This window comes from Trachurus japonicus, chromosome 21, assembly GCF_045865225.1.
Source record: "Trachurus japonicus isolate A0001 chromosome 21, Traja_1.0".
In the NCBI taxonomy this organism is placed as follows: domain Eukaryota; kingdom Metazoa; phylum Chordata; class Actinopteri; order Carangiformes; family Carangidae; genus Trachurus; species Trachurus japonicus.
This window is the reverse complement of record NC_140927.1, coordinates 11,417,103-11,437,559: the sequence shown is the minus strand read 5'-3', so window position 1 is coordinate 11,437,559 and position 20,457 is coordinate 11,417,103. Positions and strand designations below refer to the sequence as shown.

Genomic DNA, 20,457 nt, shown 5'->3' with positions numbered 1-20,457 from the left:
TAGATTTTTTTGTGTGTGGTTTTTGGTAATTTTCTCAAAAACCACCGGCCCAATTTCAACCAAACCTTCTGCGTTGGACTCCCCTCGGACCCCCAGATGATATATCCGAGTTTGGAGAAATTTGAAGAAATTTTAATTTTTGGTTAGATTTTTTCAAAATCGCCATTTCCTGAATTGTTCTTCAATAACTTATTTTATCCAAAGTTGACTAACTTAATTTAATTGTTTTCTGTCCTAGTCCATGAGTCCTGTAGGACTAGCTAAAAGTTCACATTCTGTTATAATGCTTATTTGCAAATAAAGAAGTCATTCTAGCAATACAGCACCATCCTGTGTTGCAGTGATATATCAGCAGATTACAGTATTGTTTGATGGCAATCTACTAAATATTTGATTACTTTCTTTGCTGCCTCGGGCTGATGCCACATTCCTGCACACTGCAAAACCCCAGCATCCATCCATCCATCCATCTTAGTCAATCGGGCCTGACACATATTATGCTTATTAATAATAATACCTACAGTCAAAAGTTTGAACTCACATTCTCATTCAGTGGTCTTTCTTTATTTCTTATTACTTTCTACATTGTAGATTCAAGACATTAAAACATTGAAGGAAAACAAAAGTGTTATGTCACCTGACCTAAACCCAGCTGAGATGGATGAGTTGGACCGCAGAGTGAAGGCAAAACAGCCAACAAGCGCTCAGCACCTCTCAGAACTCCTTCAAGACTGTTGGAAAACCGTTAGGTGACGACCTAGTGAAGCTGATGAGAGAATCAAAAGTGTGCAAAAAGCTGTCATCAAAACATAAGGTGGCTACTTCGAAGAATCTAATAAAACATATTCTGCTTTATTTAGGACTTTTTTGTTTACTAGCCTACATAATAGTTGTGAGTTTGAATCTACAATGTAGAAAGTAATAAAAACAAAGAAAAAAATATTGAATGAGAAGGTGTGTCCAAACTTTTGACTGGTAGGCTATAGTCATTGTAGGCTACTAATATTTTACCAGTTACCCTAACCTGTGGAAAGAAAATGGAGCACAGAGTAGGCTACTGCTGCGATTTTTTCACTCCACTGTGAGAATTACAAGGTAGATGTGACTAGGCTTAATGTTTGCTTGATTTTTATTGTTTTAATTTAATTCAATCTAATTTAAGATTGCATTAGCCTAACACCGTGTTTAGACAATTATTCTATCTGGGACTCTTTCTAAATCTGGCTAATTGACATGGTTTAGTCAGGCACACATGACATGATGCCCCATGTTTGAGTAGAGGGGCCATCAGACCTACTTCAGGCCTTCCACACTCTTAACAGTGGGTGGCAGTAATGCGCAATAATGCTGGTTGGCTGTCATTGGCCGAATAAGTAAAGTTCACAGAATTTGAAGAGGTCGGGAAAGGGAGGAGTTCTGTCAACATGGCTACTAGCTGGTCAGTCGCCACCACAGAGCTCTTCTGTCCGGTGTGCCAGGACATCTTTAGGGATCCTATCCTGCTTCCTTGCAGTCACGGCTTTTGTAACGTCTGCATACAGCAATGGTGGAGAACGAGACAGACAACCTCGTGTCCCATCTGCAAGGCAGTGTGCCCCGGGTCTGCACCGCCGAGGAACCTGGTGCTGAAGAACTTATGCGAGGCTTTCCTCCTGGAGATGGAGTCAGGGGTGGTCTGCTCCCAGCACACCGAGAGACTGAAGCTCTACTGCCTGGACCACCAGACACCCGTCTGTGTCGTATGCAAGCACTCGAACCAGCACCGAAACCACAGGTTTACACCCGTGGACGAAGCCGCGCAGCTTCACAGGGAGGACCTGTTGAAGCGGCTGAAGCCTTTACGGGAAAAGGTGAAACTGTTCCACGAAGTGATAACGAAATGGGAGAAAACGGATGAAGACGTAAAGAATCAGACTGAAGACACAGAGAAGAGGGTGAGACAGGAGTTTCAGATGCTTCGTGCGTTTTTGGAAGAGGAGGAAAGCATCAGGATTACAGCGCTGAAGCAAGAGGAGACGGAGAAAAGGGAGATGATCAAGGACAAGATCTCATGTCTGAGCAGTGTGATTAACAGCCTGGAAAGTACCATCAGTACCATAGAGGTAGCTCTGTCAGATGAGGACACGTCTTTGCTGTTGAAAGTCAACACTCTGAAGAAGGAAACTGAGCGTCCCCTGCCGGATGATCCACAGCAGATCTCTGGAGTCCTGATCGACGTTGGCAAACACAGAGCAAATATAAGCTTCAGGGTCTGGTGCAAAATGATGAAGAGAGTGTCACTGACACCCATAGCCCTGAATCCCAACACTGCCCACGAGAAGCTGCACCTGTCTGACTGTCTGACCAGCGTAAGATGTGGACTGAGACAAGATCTCCCCTCAACCCCAGAGAGGATGGAGAACCGAGCTGTCCTGGGCCTTGACGGATACCACTCAGGGAGACACAGCTGGACAGTGGAGGTGGGACTCAGTGAGGTGTGGGCACTGGGTGTGATAACAAAGGGAGCTCAGAGGACAGGAAACATACTGTCCGGATTGTGGATGGTGAGGTTCTGCAATGGTAAATTCACAGCGTACTCCCCATCATGTCCAGCCTGTGTCCTCCCACTGACGGACAGGTTTTCCACAGTCAAAGTGCACCTGGACTGTGTCGCAGGGAAGCTGACTTTCTTCGATGCACAAACTGACACAGTCATACACACCTTCACGCACACGTTCACTTCCAAAATGTATCCATACATCAACACCTGGAGCATCCATCCACTGAAGATTTTACCTATAAAGTTATCGACAGTAGCACACCCGTTAAAGACGTGGATCGAAGAGAAGTTAACATATTGAGGTGAGGAAGACAATTGAAAGAAATGTAGGGAACAAAAATTTAAGTTACTAATCTACTGCACTAAACTGAACTAAAACAGCCTATACAAATTGTAAGCAGTGTTGGCCTAAGATGCAGCATGATTATTTATGTAGGTATAGAGACAGAGAGATATGTGCAATGTTATAAGAAAAAGAAAAAAAAAGACCATAAAATGGTAGTTGACAACTCAGGTGATAATATTAATGCCATCAAAGCCTGCTCAAATGTGACACCTCTGAGAATAATGCTGACGTGGACATTTCCCACCAACCCAATGGCAGCAAAAATGTAAATAGTTGCACACGTTTTACCATTATTGCCTCTGTGTTTTTCTCATTTTACACATTATTGAGGTTTATTCATCATAGTGCTACTTTGGTGGTCAGATTGTGACATCAAACAATACGGTAGTCAGAAAGATCCTTGTTCTTGTTTTCTCTCTGACACCGTTGGAGTGCCTTTGTTTCACATGTAGGCTAAAAAAAAATGTGTTTATTAAGATTCTGAAGAACAGTTATTTGTTATTGAAATAACTATGTTGAAGAATGGTGCTTGCATCATTAAAACAAGGTTCACCTTCACATGTTAAATGTATTCACATAGCCTAAGTTAATGGGACAATAACAAATAAATACAAACACTACTCTGCCTTGTGTAAAATAATAAGGTGTTGTGAGACAGCTCTTAGTGAGTTCATTCTGCTGTTGCTTTATCGCTTTACGGACAGGAGTTTCTGTCTTCTTGTAGCCTAACTGGCACTGGATCCCTGTCCTTGTGAAAATGCTTACTGTGAGTATTTAAAGCTGTTGGCTGTAAACACAGATATTGAAATGGCTCTGTACTCTGTTGAGGAATGGTTGCATCATTAAAAGAAGGTTCACCTAAATATGTTGAATTTATTCACATAAGTAAATAAATAAAATAAAAACAAACACAATAGGCTACTCTGCTTTGTGTAAAATAATAAGGTGTTGTGAGACAGCTCTTAGTGAGTTCATTCTACTGTTGCTTCATAACAATCTTGATTATTTCACGCTATGTTCAGTAATTGATATGGTTCATATTGCAAACCTCATTATTTCCCATTCAACAGAAGATCACTACCTAACCGAGTGCTGTTCACATCTTGCAACATACTGATTTTCTGTTCTCATCAGTCAGGGCATATTAGGCTAGTTATTTGATACATTGTTTTAGAGTCACTTCTTTGCATTATCATATTGACAACGTTATTGCAGTGTGTACGGCGTAAATATATTAATCTGAATGGTTACATCTTGGCCAAACACATTGTAACGTAGTGTCGTGTATTTGGCCCAAACTAAAACTGTCATGCCAATTACGACAGTTTTACGACAGTGTTTGCGCAATGACGGCCACCAAACCGCTTTACGGACAGGAGTTTCTGTCTTCATGGAACTGGCACTGGATCCCTGTCCTTGTGAAAATGCTTACAACGTGTGAGTATTTAAAGCTGTCTATTGGCTGTGAACACAGGTAGTGCAACTGTTTTTTTATTCCTTATTATTTGTTTTTATCAATTGAGTGCGATAAAGCGGATTGTATTGGAGTATTTGTCCTGGGGTCGTTACGGGTCGTTAGCTAACGGTAATGAATAGTAAAAAGAAAACTGGCGTTACAGGCTGAATTTATCTAACGTTACTTAACGTTATAAGTTTGTCAAGGATAGTTAGAGGGTGTTTTAGTGCCGTTGCTCAGTTTTATGCCTACGTTAAATATAGTGATGGTCTCATGGTAATGCTTGGCTGATTTCTATTCGTCTGTGCTGAGACGTGATAATTACAGTAGCCCTATGTTTTGAGTATGAGTTTTCTCTCATGTACATTTCAATCAAGATCTATTCTATTCCCGCAAAAGACACTTAATACAAATAAAACCCTTATTTGTGTCTTATTAGCAAGTAGATATTGCATATCTGTGTAGGCTACGAGAACTAAACTGTATCATAGAGCAGGACTGATGGCACCTTACTTTCCCCTTGAACACATGATGACCAGGGTGTTGTGTAAGCCTCTTAACTGAAGTTGACTGTAGATTGTCTGTGATGTTGCTGAGGTCAGTTTATTAAAGACAGTGTGTCTTAAACAGGACATTAAAGGTTGTAATCCCTGCCTGAAGGACATTTGAAGAAAACAACTCTTTATCGCTACCTACTAGTCTCTTTCAAAAGGAGTGAGCTGTTTCAGTTGCCTTTTGAGATTCTATTACAGACAAGCCTGTTGGCAGCAGACTCCTCAGTTTACTCTCTGTTTCTTTCACAGATGCTGGTTACTGAAGTCTGCAGCACTCAACTGACACCAAATTAGTCAGGAGGAAAAAAACCTGACATGGCGTCTCGGTTCCTCAAGTACTCAGTGCTTCTTCAGAAGTACCGGACTCCGCTGCTCGTCGCAAGCTGTGGCGGGGTCTTTGCAGCTAAAATGTTTTACCACGCCTTCCCCAACGATTCCTACCGTCCGCTGTATCAGGCCTGGTTCAAAGGAGAGCCAGTCACGCTGTCGGAAAAACTGGAGGAGGTTTTCCAGCAGGTAGTGTATGTGTAGATGTGTGCAGTAGTTTTGTTTGAGCCGAAAGTAAAATTGAATAGCATTTTTGCATATCAATTAGATTTACACATTTATTTGCAGATGCTACAGATGAGATGACAAAACAAAACAAAACAAAACAATACAACAACACATAGGACATTAGCAATTTACTTGACTGACTACTATTTAGACATGCCTTTAATTGATAGGATAGTTGAGAGAGACAGGACAGGAAATGAGGAGGCAGAGAGAGGGGGAATGACATGCAGCAAAGGGCCACCAGATTCGGGATTCAAATGGGGCTGGCTGCAGCGATGACTGTAGCCTCTGCATATGGGGCGCAGCCTGCTCAACCCACTTAGCTACACAGTGCCCAACAGATTACACGTTCAATTGACAAATAACTATAAATCCATTCGTCATACAGGAGAGATGCCAATAGAGATGACAATGTGCAGTGAAAATAGTTGCAAAATGCACATTTCAATGTTGCCCTTGTCATTTGCAGGTGTTGAAGGATTATGGGATCAGCTCAACCAAAACCTTCTCTGCCTTCGCCTCGTTTGGGTTCCATCCAGTTGGTGCCGGCGTCCCATGGCTCCCTGCAGGCGCTCAGATTGGCATCCCAGCAAACTTCAACAGCACAGCAGACGACGCAAGTGGGATCACCAACCGCAGCATTTTCATCAACGGTAAAACGGTGGACTGGGACAGTGATACAGGAGGTGCGCTAAAAGAGGCGCTGACCTTTTCCATTGGAGCGCAAAAGTTTGCCGTAGCGCGTGAGGTGGCGCGTTTGCAGTCCGGGGGGCCTGTTCTGAACGCTGCTGTCGCCCCCCTCTGCCTGGGTGGGGTTTGGGTGTACAGCGTGGTGCTGAAGCAGGTGTTTGGGCTCCACGCAGGGCCCGCTCTGTTTCGTGGTGCCGTGAACGCCCTCGCACTCGGCCTCGGCGCCGTGTCGTACTTCCTCACCTCGGATGCTGTCAGCCAGTGGATTGACTACAGCTCAGACAAGAGCGCTGCAGGACTGTCACGGGAATATGCCAAGGGAGGGGTCGAGTTTTATGACAAGATTCTGTCCAGAAACAAGACTCTGCGCTCTCTGATGGGCCAGAAGGGAGAGGAGATGTATGCTCCCAGTGGGAACCTGTTTCCCGCTAACGTCCTTCAGCTGAAACATACGCCATACACATCCAGGAGGGAAGGGATCCTTGCTTTGCTGAATGAGCAGAAGGCTTGAAAAGGGATGAGAGAAGGACTGTTGTGTTGAGATTGAAAATCTGTTACTCGGTTTGATATAAACAACTTTGATGACCCACTGTAAATTGGAGTTGTCTCTGAATAGACTGTGGTGGTGTGGGAGGGTCTCTGAGCTTTTTTTTTTTTTAGCAGTAAAAAGAACCTGGCCAAAAGAATTCCTAGGATTTAGAGAAATCTGTCATCTCTGATGTCCTGAGTTTTATTTTGTGTAACATTTTGTGAAGGGCAGAAACATTCAAATGGAAAGAAAAATCTTCTTGTAAACCACTCAGGTGCCAGATTTTTAGTGGCAAGCGTGACTAGTGACATGTTTACCCAATAAATGAATTCAAGATCCATGGTACAAAATGAACCACTGTTTTATGTTTCAGAACTTGTGCTGCTTATATAACCACGTTCTCCAAGTAAAACAGAAACACGTCTTTGTCATGAAGAACGAGGTGTTACTTTAATCATGTAATAACGTGAACCTGAACATCCTCGTCAGTTTCTTTTAGATGGGACATATTCTTGTTCTCCACCTGTTTTTTTCGGAGTGTGTGGGGACTGTACGGGTTCTCTCTTTTCTACTGAAAAATAAATCAAAAAAAAAAATTTGAATCAAAAATCAGTGTTGGAAACAGCCCTCAGTAATACGGTTTTCAGAAATTCACTTTTGAAGACTTATGTAACTGCAGTTAAAACTTGTAATGCATCTGCTCTATAATCAGTGGACAGTTTTTATCCTCAAAACCATCACAGTACAGGATAATAGTAATATTTCCTAGTGCACGTCTTCAGTATGAGCCCATATCTCCAACAAACTCACTAGATAAAAAGTCTCTCCCTGATTTGGAAGAGTTGGTGGTGTTGGAGAATCTGAAGCCCCCCTCATGCATGACATTCAGCTGTGTTATCACTCAATGAAATACAGGAACAATCATTATGGAGAAAAATATGCTTAATTGCTGTAGAATGGACTTGCAATTTAAAGCCCTGTACTGTTTGTGTATGCGTACACCGATCACATCTCAGTGATCATCTGACATTGCCATAATAAAAACGAACGTTTTTTTTATGCTTCTGAGTTCAGGTCTCAAAATAACCTTCAAAGATAGTAACACTCTTGACATCATTTGCATGATCTTAAGTAATTTACGCAGAGATAATTATCTAAATGTGCAGCTTATTGTGACTCCGGACTCATCATATAGCACCCAAGTTCCCTGAGGTTGTCTGTCTGCATATTAACGAGGCTCCGATATGGTGTTTAATTACATTTTCTACATCTTTTACCCTGGGGACTGAACTAAATATAGAAGCATGTAATTAATAGTGTTGCAGACAGATATGCATTGACATGTTTTACATTGTTGTACTGAGGTAGACCATTCCATAGACGTAACTCTATTCTATCCATCCTCTGCTTTTTCTCTGTTATCTGATTGGGATCAAAACTAGAAGTCATGTTCTGATAAACTCTTGACATAAATAGCATGCAGACAGCAGAACTGATGAAGAAGAGTGGTGGGACTGTTCTTAATCAGGGCAGCTTGGTTTCAGTGTCCTCTCTGCATTTGTGCCCTTGAGCAAGATGCTGACTTTGCTCCAGATCTGTGGTTATGCAGCAGATTGTAGACTTTAACATTATGCACTCTTCAATGAGGAATATTTACCAGATACATGAACAAAATATTTTCATTGTTGCAAAACACTCTCCCTATTATCAGGTCCAGTAAATTGAAAACACTTTTAAAAAAAAAAGGGAAAGTCTCTGTGAAGAATATGCCAAGAAAAAAAAAACACAAAAAGCTTTGACTAGATTTTCGGTCTACTCCATCATCTCCCTGGCTACAAAGTGGCTTTTGAGATATGCATATCAACAACACTGAGTTTATTGTGCTGCTCTCACTGCTCCGCTTCATCTGCTTACTTCATTGTTTGCTCTACAGAGATAACTCTACAATGGACCATTGTTCGTTGCATTGTAGAGTGTTTCCATTGTGAGCCACTGGAGGTCAGTAGAGCCCACATTACCACTATCACAATTTACTACTATTTTTCTTTCACACTGTCTACATTGGTGTCACAGTGATAGATAAAAGGACATTCATTCTAAAATTCAGAAAGACAGAAATGCATTTCAGGCAAAGAATATTCTCAGTGTGTGTTTGTATAAAGTTACTGTAAAAACAATAAGGGCCCACTAGAAACTGTCTTTTTTAATGTAAAATATTTTATCATATTATTTAAACATACTATTTGTGCTACATCCCCATATGCTATGGCATATTTCCATCCCAAAAATTATTATTATTATTATTATAACCTTTATTTAACCAGGTTTGTCCCATTGAGATCCAAGATCTCTTTTGCAAGAGAGACCTGGCCAAGAATGACAGCAGAGTTTCAACACATAGTCACATTAATTAAAAACATAAAACAAACAAACAAAACAAAAAACAAAATTGAATTTAAAAAAAAAAAAAAAAAAGTTAAAATAATTTACAAGATTAGTCAAACATTTGCACTCAATTAAAACATTTGCACTCCTGAAAACATTTGCACTCCTGAAAAATGGCCAATTAAGACATTTAAGGTACAGTAAATATCACAAACTATGTCAATATAATATAGTAGTGTATTACAATATAATGATGGTGTATTATAATTATATTATAGCATAATATTATATTGCATTTTATTATATTATATTATAGTAGGCCTAACCTATATGAAACGTCCATAGCCGGGACATGCAAAATGTAGTACTGTATCAATTCCCAATCATTCACGATTATAATGCATACATAAGTGTACGTTTACATACACATACATGCTGTATTTCTGTATTGGTATGCATGTGAACCTAATGATATGAACACACATACAGTAAATACATACCAATACAGATTTTGCAGTGGGTTCTACTTGGGGTTCGCTGAGAAACAAACAGCGCGCCTCCCGCCCTGTAGCCCCGCCCCTGTGCGCTCGGTTTGCGCCATTACGTCGCTGTACTGATCACTGCTGTGGTGCAAGGCAGTCAAGCAGGCAGGCAAAGCAGCTGCAGAGAGACCAGGGAGCGCTGACAACAACGGACAGCCAGGCTCATGTTGGGAAAGTCAGAAACGCAACATTTGCCTTTTTCGGCGATTTGATGTCCAAATTTGTTCACTCACAACGTTTTTGCTGACTGCATTTTCTTTATTTTCACGTGCGTGGGATTATATTTCACACTCTCTCGACCTGAAATGACTGCAAGTCGCCGTGTCTAGCCAATGGTTACTGCGGGGGCTCCTGTCTTGTGGATTATCCGTCGTCGCCGAGCCAGTCGCATGGTCGAGCCCGGAGGAGGCCCCGCTCTGCTGGATGGATGTGTGTGAAGCAGCGCCGGACTCCGAGTACTGATGAAGACGGTGATAGTAACGATGCTCGAGTTTCACCCACAGTGGCTGAACTGATCTTGGATGTTCGGGCTATATCGCCCCTACACAAACCATTTCCACATACAGAAAAAATTATATTCCTTAAAAACTGGACCCCCCTGGAGCAGTTTATGACGGTAAGAAAAAGACACTCATTCACAGGCCACCAGTTTTTACAGCCCACTGACGTTAGCTAGCTTAGCTTAGCTTAGCGCTGTCACTTTTATCCAAGTTGCTACCCGCACAGCTACATTTGCTAATATTGCGAAATAACACTGGGATAATGTTACTCCGGAGGGCATGTGTTGTAATTACGAGTGTGTCTATTTGAGTGAGGTCTTTTAAATAGAAACAGAAACCCCGAGTGTACACATTACTCTGTAACCCCAATAGCCACAGTGCCTGTGTAGCCTGTTAGCTTGCTGTTTCTTAGCTCATTCAATATCTCGGAGCTTTACTTTACAGTAGCTAATCTACCGTGCGCTGTATTGGTGTGCATTTAAAGCTTTATTGAGCCAGTAAAACTTTACTCAGGCTTCTTGCAGTCGACATTTATAATTTAGTTAAACGGGCCGTTAATAGCTCATTCATTGTACAGTGTACAATAAGCCCTTTAATGACAGTGTCCAGTTGGCGTTCAATGGGACCAGTGCGGCGTCAGTCATGCTACGACTGTGGCTTTAATATGAAACGGTTTCATAATAGAAAGCAATAGCCGTTGATTAATAATGAGGTTTGAATTGCCGCGTATCGGCGCAAGTGTTGCTTGACAGAGCTGATATAATTTTGTAACCCTACAGTACCTATACAGTTTATGCATATGCGCAATACAAACACCATTCACATAAACTGAATGTGGCATTTTTTTTGTCATTCATTGCTGAATGAGTGGTGAAGCAGCGTTTGTTAAACTGCTCTCATGTACGTGTCACATTCTGGAAATGTCACACGAGAGGGCCTATATGGATAAGCCTCTTATTGCGACCCCTCATTCAGTTTTGTCTGTGCAGCAATTACAGTTGTGTTTTTTTGTTTTTTGCGAGGATACGATAGAAAAGGCTGGTGTCTGCCGGGTGAAAGCTGTTAACAGTGTGCTGGTAAGTCACGGATGTGATGGTTTTGCTGTGATGAGGCGTCCTCCTTTTTTTCGATGACGTAATCCTCCACCATCCGTGCCACATCTTTTGGGTCGCAGTCGGTTCCACTGCTGCCTGCTGCTTTCCAGTCTGCTACCGCTGCTGAGATCATATGGACCCTGCTCTGTCCTGTTTGTCTAGCCTCCCTCTCTCCCCTCCCTGGCTCTCCCTTGTCCCTTAGGCTATCTAAACTGCAAAATGACTTCAGATTCATTCCTCAATTGCTTCTGAATGGGGTCTCAGTCAGGGGAAGCAAAGGAAGGGAACTGTGAATGAAAATCCTGTAGGTGGGTTCGGCTTTACAACTGTGCACCCAAATCAACAGCCCTCAAAAATTGTGCGACTGAGGATCCCCAGGGATTATGTGACAGGGGCACAACAAGCCCTCCACGCCCACAATCTGATGGTATACTGTGGATTTCCTGTATAATTTTACTGACTTTTCATGTGTAAGATGAGACAGCTGGCATTGTTTTGACAAGAGCCTTTCTACAGTATCCATTTCTGAAGGAATCCCCATAAACAAAATGCCTAACAGATGGGGGTCCAACAAAATGACTTTGACCTAATGTTTGTAGCTCTTCTTGACCTGAATACATTTGGGAATCCCTGTCTGGGGGGGCTGATGGTTGCTGAAGCTGAACTGCTTATCTTGGGAATTAGGCCTGCCATGTTTGCACATTTATCATATGGGACCCAATTCTAGACCTGTATTGCCACCATATTATGTGTCAAAGCTGGGGAAGTAGGGATTATTATTTGCATTTGTCCATACCAGACTGGAGCACTAGTAAAGCACAGGCTTGTTCACTTTTAACAGCAAAATGTTAGTTATCAAATTAGATTTAAATGTGTATAAAATTATTATTGAATTTATAAAATAGTATTTGTTGTCACCGCTCTGTCATATATTGTGAATTCTAGCAATGTTTTTTTTTTACTGACCCCCTGAATTTTTGGTACCTAAACATAACTGAATAATGCTGAGAAAAGCTGTCATGCAGCCTGACCATTTTTATTTGATGCTTTTTATAAATTCATAAATGATGTGCTGAACAGAATCCTGGATTGAGCTCTACATTTCTTTGCTTTTGCCTCGTCTAAACCTGAAGAAGTGGACGGACTCAGCTGGTGAAGATTAAATTGCCTGTGGCAATGGCCCCATTTTACTTGAGCGGCGCACCTGAACCAGCCATCCTTGTGGTTTACAACAGAGGTGTGTGTTTGAGATGGGGGAGAGGAAGCAAATAGTAAAAAGTGAGTGGACCAAGGGAGGAGAACACAGATGTAGGGTGACAGAGGGGGCACAGGTGTGGCAGAGGTAATTGGGATTAACTTCACCTGCTAGCAGAGGGCTGGGGGGGATCCCATGGGAGTCAGGTAGTATCATCAAACCCCAAGGCAACGTGGGATCAAATTCAACTTGTATCTTGTAAATGTTTTCTTCATTAGATAATCTTGAGGATGTTATTAAAAGCAGAGAAGACAAGATTTTTGCCAGTTGTCCTTACTGCTATTTAAATTATATTCAGCTGTAGGGATACACTGGGTTGGAGTTAATAGTTTGAGAAACTGTAGTGCTTAATCTCTTCTTTATCCATGACTTTATGTTCCTTCCTGCATTGTATCACTTGGAAGGGAAACATACATTAACTGAGGAACAGTGTTGGATACCACACTTTAATTGCCAGCAATTAAACACATCTTCAGTGCTTTGGTCATTGGGTGAATCCGGGAGGTGAAGAAAATTCATGTCCATCCATTGACCTCTTACTCTTACAGCTCCAATTTATCATTGTGCCATTTTTGCGGATGCGTCTCCACACAGTTAAGACCAGCCCCAGTTGCACCAGTAGAGAAGATGCCTTCTAATTAAACATCATAAACTGGCCCACATAGCAGAGAGTGGTCACAGGTCAACCATTGTTCTTGCTTGTTTGAAGGGTTGAAAGATGTGTATACACTGTGGGATGGGCGAGGAGTATAGGCAACGTGTGGAGCAGTGTAAGCTTAAAGATTGTGTTCTCTACAAATGTTGAGTGGTAGTTGAGCAGTGTATGTGTGTGTATATTGTGTGTGTCGGTCAGGTGGATGACTGACTTGAGATTTAGCTGTTATCTGACCCATTGTCTGTCCAACATTTCCTCCTCTCTCTCTCTCAAAGCTCTTTGCTCTTGGTTTTCTACTCTTCCCTTTTTCTCTATCTTTGTGTGACACCTTATGTCTGGTTTGTGTCAACGTTGAAAAGACACACCCTGCCACTGTCAGTGGTCCTGCTGACGGCTTAGTTATTGGTGTGAACTGACAAGTGTTGGTAAGAGGACTAGATAGTTGGGTGCTGTGTGTAAGATACATTATCAAGCTCCTAGCATTTGCGAATATCTTGCATTGGTAGGCCATGAAGTTGATATTGGTGAACTTTTACTTCTATCATCAGAAACCTGCCAAACTATTTTTCAGTCCATACATTCAGTCATGGTTCACTCACTATCAATCCAGTGCTACTGACTGGATCATTTAAACCCCATGCCTATATCAAAGATTTTAACCAGTGTGGTATTTACCCACCTAAGATCCTTCTCTTTCTTTGGGCGACACCAGGCTCCTCCTGACCCATGTTGATTGTTGAAGACAGCTTGTTCATGTTTAACCAAGAGGACCAGCTGTCATCTCATTCCATTCTAACCCTTTGGAAAACTCACAGTCCTGTCGGCAGCAAGGAAGAGATGTAAGCTCAGCCATTGATGGGCAGAGCTTGGCCATTTCATTTTACAGTGGCTGCACACCAACCTGTCTGGTGCCAAGCTGGTTGGGATAGTGTGCCAATTTATTTCTTGAATGTTATGCCTCTTGCATCAGTAATTACACAAGGGGTAATTGCTTCCAATAAGGCGTTTTTTAGAATCAGAGGCAAAATAATTATGATACATTTGCATATTTGCCTCACATGGCACAGGCCTGGAGCACTCACAGTTCACCATCATTGTGCCAAGCCCCAGGTCTTTCAGTCGGTCCGACTTTCAGTCATGGAGGGAACCAGCCTAAGAGCCATCCATTCACATAAAAATCCAGCCAGATAACTCTCAGAAAGGCATCTAGTTAGGTCTGTCAGGGTGGATATGGCACAACTCCTCAGTTAAAAATCATCTCCCCAGCTCCAAACACAGCTGTGTTTATTCTGTACGAGTTACCACAGCTACAGAACCAAGATGCCTTGACAGAGCCACGCTTCCAAAATAGAAAGCAAGTAGTTCCTTATTAATAGTGGCCCATTTTGATTGGTTACAAAGAATAATCGCTCTATATCAAACATGGATATATCTGGGATGGCTTGCAGCATGGTTGTCTCAGTATCATTCAGACAGTAGTGGAGAAGACTTGCGTGTGATTATTTTCTGCCTGTGAACACTGGGACAAAAATAACATTGGCCTTGTGAATTGGGTGTAAATGATTGGAGGTATATTCAGTTGTGGTAGGGAGAAAGCCCTTTTTATTTCAGTAGGAACAATGTTTATTCATAGTTTGAGAGCCACTGTATATTATATATCACAGTGATTCTTCATGCTTAAATAAGAATGCTGTAAGGAGCCTTTCTGTCAAATATCACTCAATTGTATATTTTAATGTGGAGTTTGTAGTGGTTTTAGCTCTCCTGAGAATTCTCTCTCTCTCTCTCACTCTCTCTCTCTCTCTCTCTCTCTCTCTTATTCTCTCTCATTGGCATTGGTGAAACTGAATTATGCATAACTAATCAGAAAAAAACCTGCATATTATGGTAATGGTGTACTCAGTGCGCAGCCATAGTAGTTTGATTAGCAGTTATCCAGCCAGACAGATTACACACCCTCCTCTTACTGCACACACTCACACATATTAGAGTCCAGTTGTTACATCCAGGTGAACAGGATTCAGACATTTTCTTGGTACAAGAGGTGATGACGACACTCATGGTCACTCTAGTGGAGCTTCAGAGATCCCGTGTGGAGATGAAAGAAACTTCTGGAACGTACCTTCCCTCACATGGTTTGGCTAGCGCTCTGATATATATCGTCAGCTGTTAGACGTTTTTAGAGATGGACAAGTGGCTTTCCAAATCACGTCCAAATGACTGAATTCACTCAAGGGAGACCTCGATCAAGATGTAGAAAGATGATCAAGAGAAACAGACGCACCTAAATAAAATGTCAGGTGTCATAACAAAGTGTCAGAATACTTAAGTCAATATGATATTTCAGTTACGGTATTTCTGGAGTTTTCCTCCCAATCGCCATCACACTGTGTCATCAAATCCGGCCTGCCCAGTAGAGGGGGTGGTCTTCTCTCTGTCCCACTGGGGGCAAAAAAAACCCCCACTCTTGTCTAAGGCCTCTCTCAGAGGAGCCTAAAAATATAGACATTGTGATTAAGAATTGGAAAAGGTGGTCAAGTTATGAAATGAAAAAGACGTTGTTTTTAAATGACTTAATTAACCCTTGCAAGGTGAATTGTTCAATTTCAGCGAGGACTTCAAATTGTTTCATTACATTGACATCTCACCCCACTTGTTTAGTTTATGAAGATTTGGTAACATAAATGGTGGTTCTAGATATCTATTGTAAATCCTTTGTTGTCCCTATGAGTCACTTGTGTGTTCTAACCCAGTTTCTGAAAAGTGCAGGGCCTGATTATACCAACAGAGCTAGGAGATAAAGATGGCTAGATTATGGTTCAGGGGCTGTGAGATAGTCCTAGCTGGCTGTGCAGAGGTTGGATTAAGGGAGCGCAACATAAAGACATTAAAGGATTAAAACGATCATTGATGATCACTGTGTATGAGATGGATGGATAGCCATCAGATAAATGTGTGGGAGCGAGAAAGGGCACCAGAGATGGGCTTAATTAAATAATGAACAACACCATATGAGGTGCTTTACTGGAAATATTTTTTTAAAGCCAAATCCATTACACAGCTTTATTCCTTCATGTCATGTCAAACAACCTTTACTGACCCGCCCTGAGCTGATTGATATCAGTCGGGCACATATTGTGATTGGTCACATGCAGCACACAGTGCACCTTAAATGCCGGTGAAGAGTCAAAACGGGAACAGTGAAAATGGAATGGATTTTTTTTTTCATAGTCCACCACCATTGTGGCAATTTAGTCCAATGATGACTGATTGGTTCATTGGCTGTTGGACTGTGAGTGAGAGCACAGGAGGAGCTGAGCAAATGAATGCGCAAGCTCTACAATTAAACAAGATTTTACCCATTTGAAAAATTTGAAAAACATCCTGTGGCTGTCATTGTTAATACTGCAGTGGGCTACTGCTAATAAAACAGTTAAAGGGAAACATTGGTAACAGTTCATTCTCATCATCATTCTCATCAATAATCTGAATACAGTTCTCAATACCACAGTGCACACACATACATGACTATACCTTAATACAGCCTATGTTAAAGAGGACTCCTTTCCAATGCAGCCCCACCCCCACCTGTACACCTCAGGTATGTGTGTACAGCTGGCTCCTAATTCTTGACTCAAGAGCTATGCACCATCGCGTGTTTCGACTTGTCCCTTCCTTCACTACCACCCATCCCATTTTCCCTCAAAATGTCTAGCGTTCAGCAAGGACGGCACCTATTGCCGTGCGCCAATTTTAACCTCGTGCAACCTGCGGCTCAGCATGCGAGTGAGTGTCAGCCTCAGATCCCCAGGTCTGCCTTTGAAACAGCTGCGTAAAAAGCTTTGAATACTCCAGGAGGTCAAAGGACACAGTTGCCTAAGAACAGCGGGACAGAGCCAAAAATGGATGGCTTTGCTTATTCTGCTGGCTCCTCATGAGAACTACCAAGGTGTCTCTGTGTTTTTTTATTGCTTGCAATGACACAGTGGGCTCCAAAAACTGAGAAGTGGTGACCTCGCAGCCCTGAGATAATTACCCTAAATGAGAAGTTTTGGTCATACTGAAAGTTACATTTTGGTTTCATCTTTAATAATAATAATTACAAAAAAAAAACAGAAGCAGAAACCTGGGGCCTGTTTCATGTGTCTAAACCTGTACTTCCTTGCCTGGTTTTTCAGTATGCAGCATGTTTTTGTGTGACACTTGACAGGGTTATTTCTAGAAGATCAACAGTTTACATGGTAAAACCTAGTTTTATCCGCTGCTTGTTTTGCTTGGAGATCTGCGAAGGAAGTGCAAAGGGAATCCATATCCAACTCAAACAAAAGCAGACAGTGCAGCCGAAAAACACGGGGACATTAGTGGTGCTGTTTTTATTTTACACCACTCTCAGTCTCTCCACTGTAAAGCTTGCTTTCTGTCCCTCCTCCTCTCCTGCATCTGCTTTATTTTTATCCTTATTACTCTTGAATGCTGGTCTACAGGACCAGCTTGTTCAAGACAACGCCTTTTGCTAAATTCTCTCCTGTGTTTTAGTCAACAGATGGATGCCGAATGTGGATGTGTGAACATGTCGTCACTGCATGCGAGATGATGCAGCAAAGAGGGCAAGAGGGAAAGGGTGGACAACATGCGTAGAGATATCTGGTTTCAAAGGCTGATGGGCATGCTTTTTTGGAGGGTGTGTCCACCCACGTGAGCTTGGATTACCCTGAACACCACTAGCTCACACAAACATTCGCACTCTTTTGTTGACATCGTCAGGGACTGCTCTCACCCTTCTCAACTCTTAAGTCGTAGCCTGAGGACAGGAATGATCCTTTCCTCCAGCAAATATTTGTTCCATAATAAATCAAGGCTCCATTTTTGCTCCCTTAAGTTACATTTAACAGCTGCAAAGAGCTGGGTTATTTGTTGAAAAGGGTGCCATATTAATGAGGCTATTTTACAGATTGATTCATGTAACAGTAAGAAATGTTACAGAACATGACAATGGACTAGAATGGCCCAACGCCATCATGTTTATAAGATCTAGATCTAGATTTAGATTCCCTTGGCAGAAAGGGCCTTAAAAACAGCTGTACAGTAGGCAGCTAAACAGGCCTCAATGGATGAAGAAGAGCCAAATATTTAAAATTTAATGAAGGTTTAAAAAACAAGCAAACGTGATATGAAGTTTATGACTTCATAATTTTGACTTTGAGAAGAAAAAATGGCCACAGAGTTGCATGGCAACTTGCTGTCCCCTGGTAACCTTACAACAAATTGTTTGTTAGATCTAAAAGCGCGCCGATAACTAGGCTATTTGTTGTTGTAAGTTAATAGGGACTCATGCAGTCTTACGTTGTGTTAATTGTGTAAACTACACAGACTTGTAGCAGTTATGATCTGTGTGCTATTAATTTGTCGGCCTTTCAATCTATTGATCTGTTTTACTGTGCGTCCGCTGGCTAGGTAGTTAAATGGTTGTATGTCTGACAGCCGTGGGTTTGTGGCAGATCTCAGCAGGAAAAACAAATTGCAGAGTATGTGACTTTGCACTGTCAACTCCTCTGAGTGTGTGAGCTCACAGACTATCGATGTGTGCAGAAACAAAGTGAGCAAAATGGACAGTCATACCCGTAGAGAATCTGTGTGTTTGCCTCAGTGATGAGAACGAGAACAGAAAGAACATGAGAGCAAGATTGTGTGTGCGTGTGTGTGTTAGAGAAACAGGCAGCGTTGCTGCTATTTTCTGGGGCAGGCTATCAGGCAGGGAGGCAGCAGGGAGGGATAATAACAGAAGCTGTTACATTCTTGTGGTTTCTCTGATTTCAGCATGAGGCAGGGGGCTGGCTCTGGCTCTGGCTCTGGCTGACTCACTGCTGCTCTGCCTGCTTTGTCTCTATCAGCCTCTGAGCCAGCATGGACACTGCTAGGAAGAGGACAATACATGACATTTCTTGGACACTTAAATCTAAGACACATTAATTATAGGACTGTGAATCTGTGCCCATATTAGCACGTTTTGCGCAAACATCAACCTGGCAACAGATTAACACTGACTAAGCCAACACCGTGGTTTATAGTTTGTTAGAGCAGGTTAGATCCTCAGGCAATTTGACAGCCAGTTTCAGATGCTACAGTTGGAAACATAGTTAGCCTACTGATTTACTCCTCATCTTGCCCAGGGGTTGTTTCACTGAACTGCAGTATTGACTTGTAGAGGAGCAGATAAATTGTCATAGCCACATCAGTGTGACAAAACAATCAAGCCCTCACTCCAAAAACAACAACTGAGTTGTACAGCTTGGAAACGAATGTGATGATGTAGGACGTATAAAGTTCAAATAATTACGACCTAAGGACTGAACTCATGATATTTTAAAGGTATAGTTCAACATTTTGACAAATTGGCCCATTGCCATAATCCCTATAGTTTTAGGAGTAGGTTTGTTACCATTAATTGTCGGTGCAAGCTATTTTTAGAATGGCGGAGCAGAGCTGCGAGCTGCTCAGAGCTACGCTACAGAGGCTCATGGGATTTCTTGGTTTCCCTCATCAAACTCATCAAATACACAATCCAACAACTCCAAAACGCTCTGGTTGACAAGTTGTGACCTGCACATTCACCGCGCTATGAGATAATAATGGAATGTTACGAGACAGAGTTGTTTTCGAAGCAAATGCAGAGTCTCCTTGCAGAAAAACTGCCCCAGACGAGAACGCGCATCAGCGGTTTTGCATGAATTTACCTCGAAAACAACTCTGTCTCATAACGTTCCGTTATTGTCTCGTGGTGAATGTGCAGGTCACAACTTGTCCACAAGAGCCTTTTGGAGTTGTTGGATTGTGTATTTGATGAGTTTGATGAGGGAAACCAAGAAATTCCATTAGCCTCCGTAGTGTAGCTCTGAGCAGCTCGCGGCTCTGCTCCGCCGTTCTAAAAATAGCTTGCACCGACAATTAAAGGTAACAAAACTATAGGGATTATGACAATGGGCCACTTTGCCAAAATGTTGAACTATCCCTTTAAGATTTTGTGTGGTTTACATATTTTTGTTGAGAGGAATCAGAAAACAAATGACAGACATAAACATAAGAATAAAAGATTAGACTTCATTCACACATTACATCAAAAGTTATATAAAGCCATGCCGAATCATTACCCATCTGTGCATAGTGTCTTTGAGTCCATAATTAATTTTCTTGACATTTATACTTTTATATAATAACATCATTATTTCATTGGTTCATTTAAGCCCTCACATAGTTCTGGGGTTGCACTAATCTCCTTTCGTCAGATCAGATTAATGCAGAGCAGGCTACCCACGTTTGTGAAACCTGGTTTGAGGCTGTGGTATATCAGGCCAGTGCT

At 41.9% G+C, this 20,457-nt stretch overlaps 3 protein-coding genes across 5 annotated transcripts in view; all 3 read left to right on the top strand.

The window, feature by feature from the left end:
• The first annotated feature begins 1,424 nt into the window (after positions 1 to 1,424).
• Positions 1,425 to 2,840, top strand: LOC146964800 (zinc-binding protein A33-like). Its single transcript, XM_085764217.1, has one exon. It carries the CDS (start codon positions 1,425 to 1,427, stop codon positions 2,838 to 2,840), a length of 1,416 nt encoding a protein of 471 aa, XP_085620343.1.
• A 1,379-nt stretch (positions 2,841 to 4,219) lies between these two features.
• Positions 4,220 to 7,168, top strand: tmem177 (transmembrane protein 177). 2 transcript variants are annotated; one of them, XM_085765510.1, is made up of 3 exons: positions 4,220 to 4,322; positions 5,145 to 5,411; positions 5,920 to 7,166. In XM_085765510.1, exons 2-3 carry the CDS (start codon positions 5,211 to 5,213, stop codon positions 6,649 to 6,651), a joined length of 933 nt encoding a protein of 310 aa, XP_085621636.1. In that variant the 5' UTR covers positions 4,220 to 4,322; positions 5,145 to 5,210; the 3' UTR covers positions 6,652 to 7,166. The 2 variants fall into 2 exon arrangements, with proteins under 2 accessions (XP_085621636.1, XP_085621637.1); XM_085765511.1 differs by lacking the exon at positions 4,220 to 4,322 and adding an exon at positions 4,341 to 4,359 and having other exon boundaries at positions 5,920 to 7,168.
• A 2,550-nt stretch (positions 7,169 to 9,718) lies between these two features.
• ptpn4a (protein tyrosine phosphatase non-receptor type 4a) overlaps positions 9,719 to 20,457 on the top strand; it is a 62,483-nt gene continuing 51,744 nt past the window's right edge. For both annotated transcript variants that reach the window (XM_085764638.1, XM_085764637.1), the window contains exon 1: positions 9,719 to 10,212. The gene's annotated coding sequence lies outside the window, so the exon portion shown is untranslated. The remainder of the gene's footprint in view (positions 10,213 to 20,457) is intronic.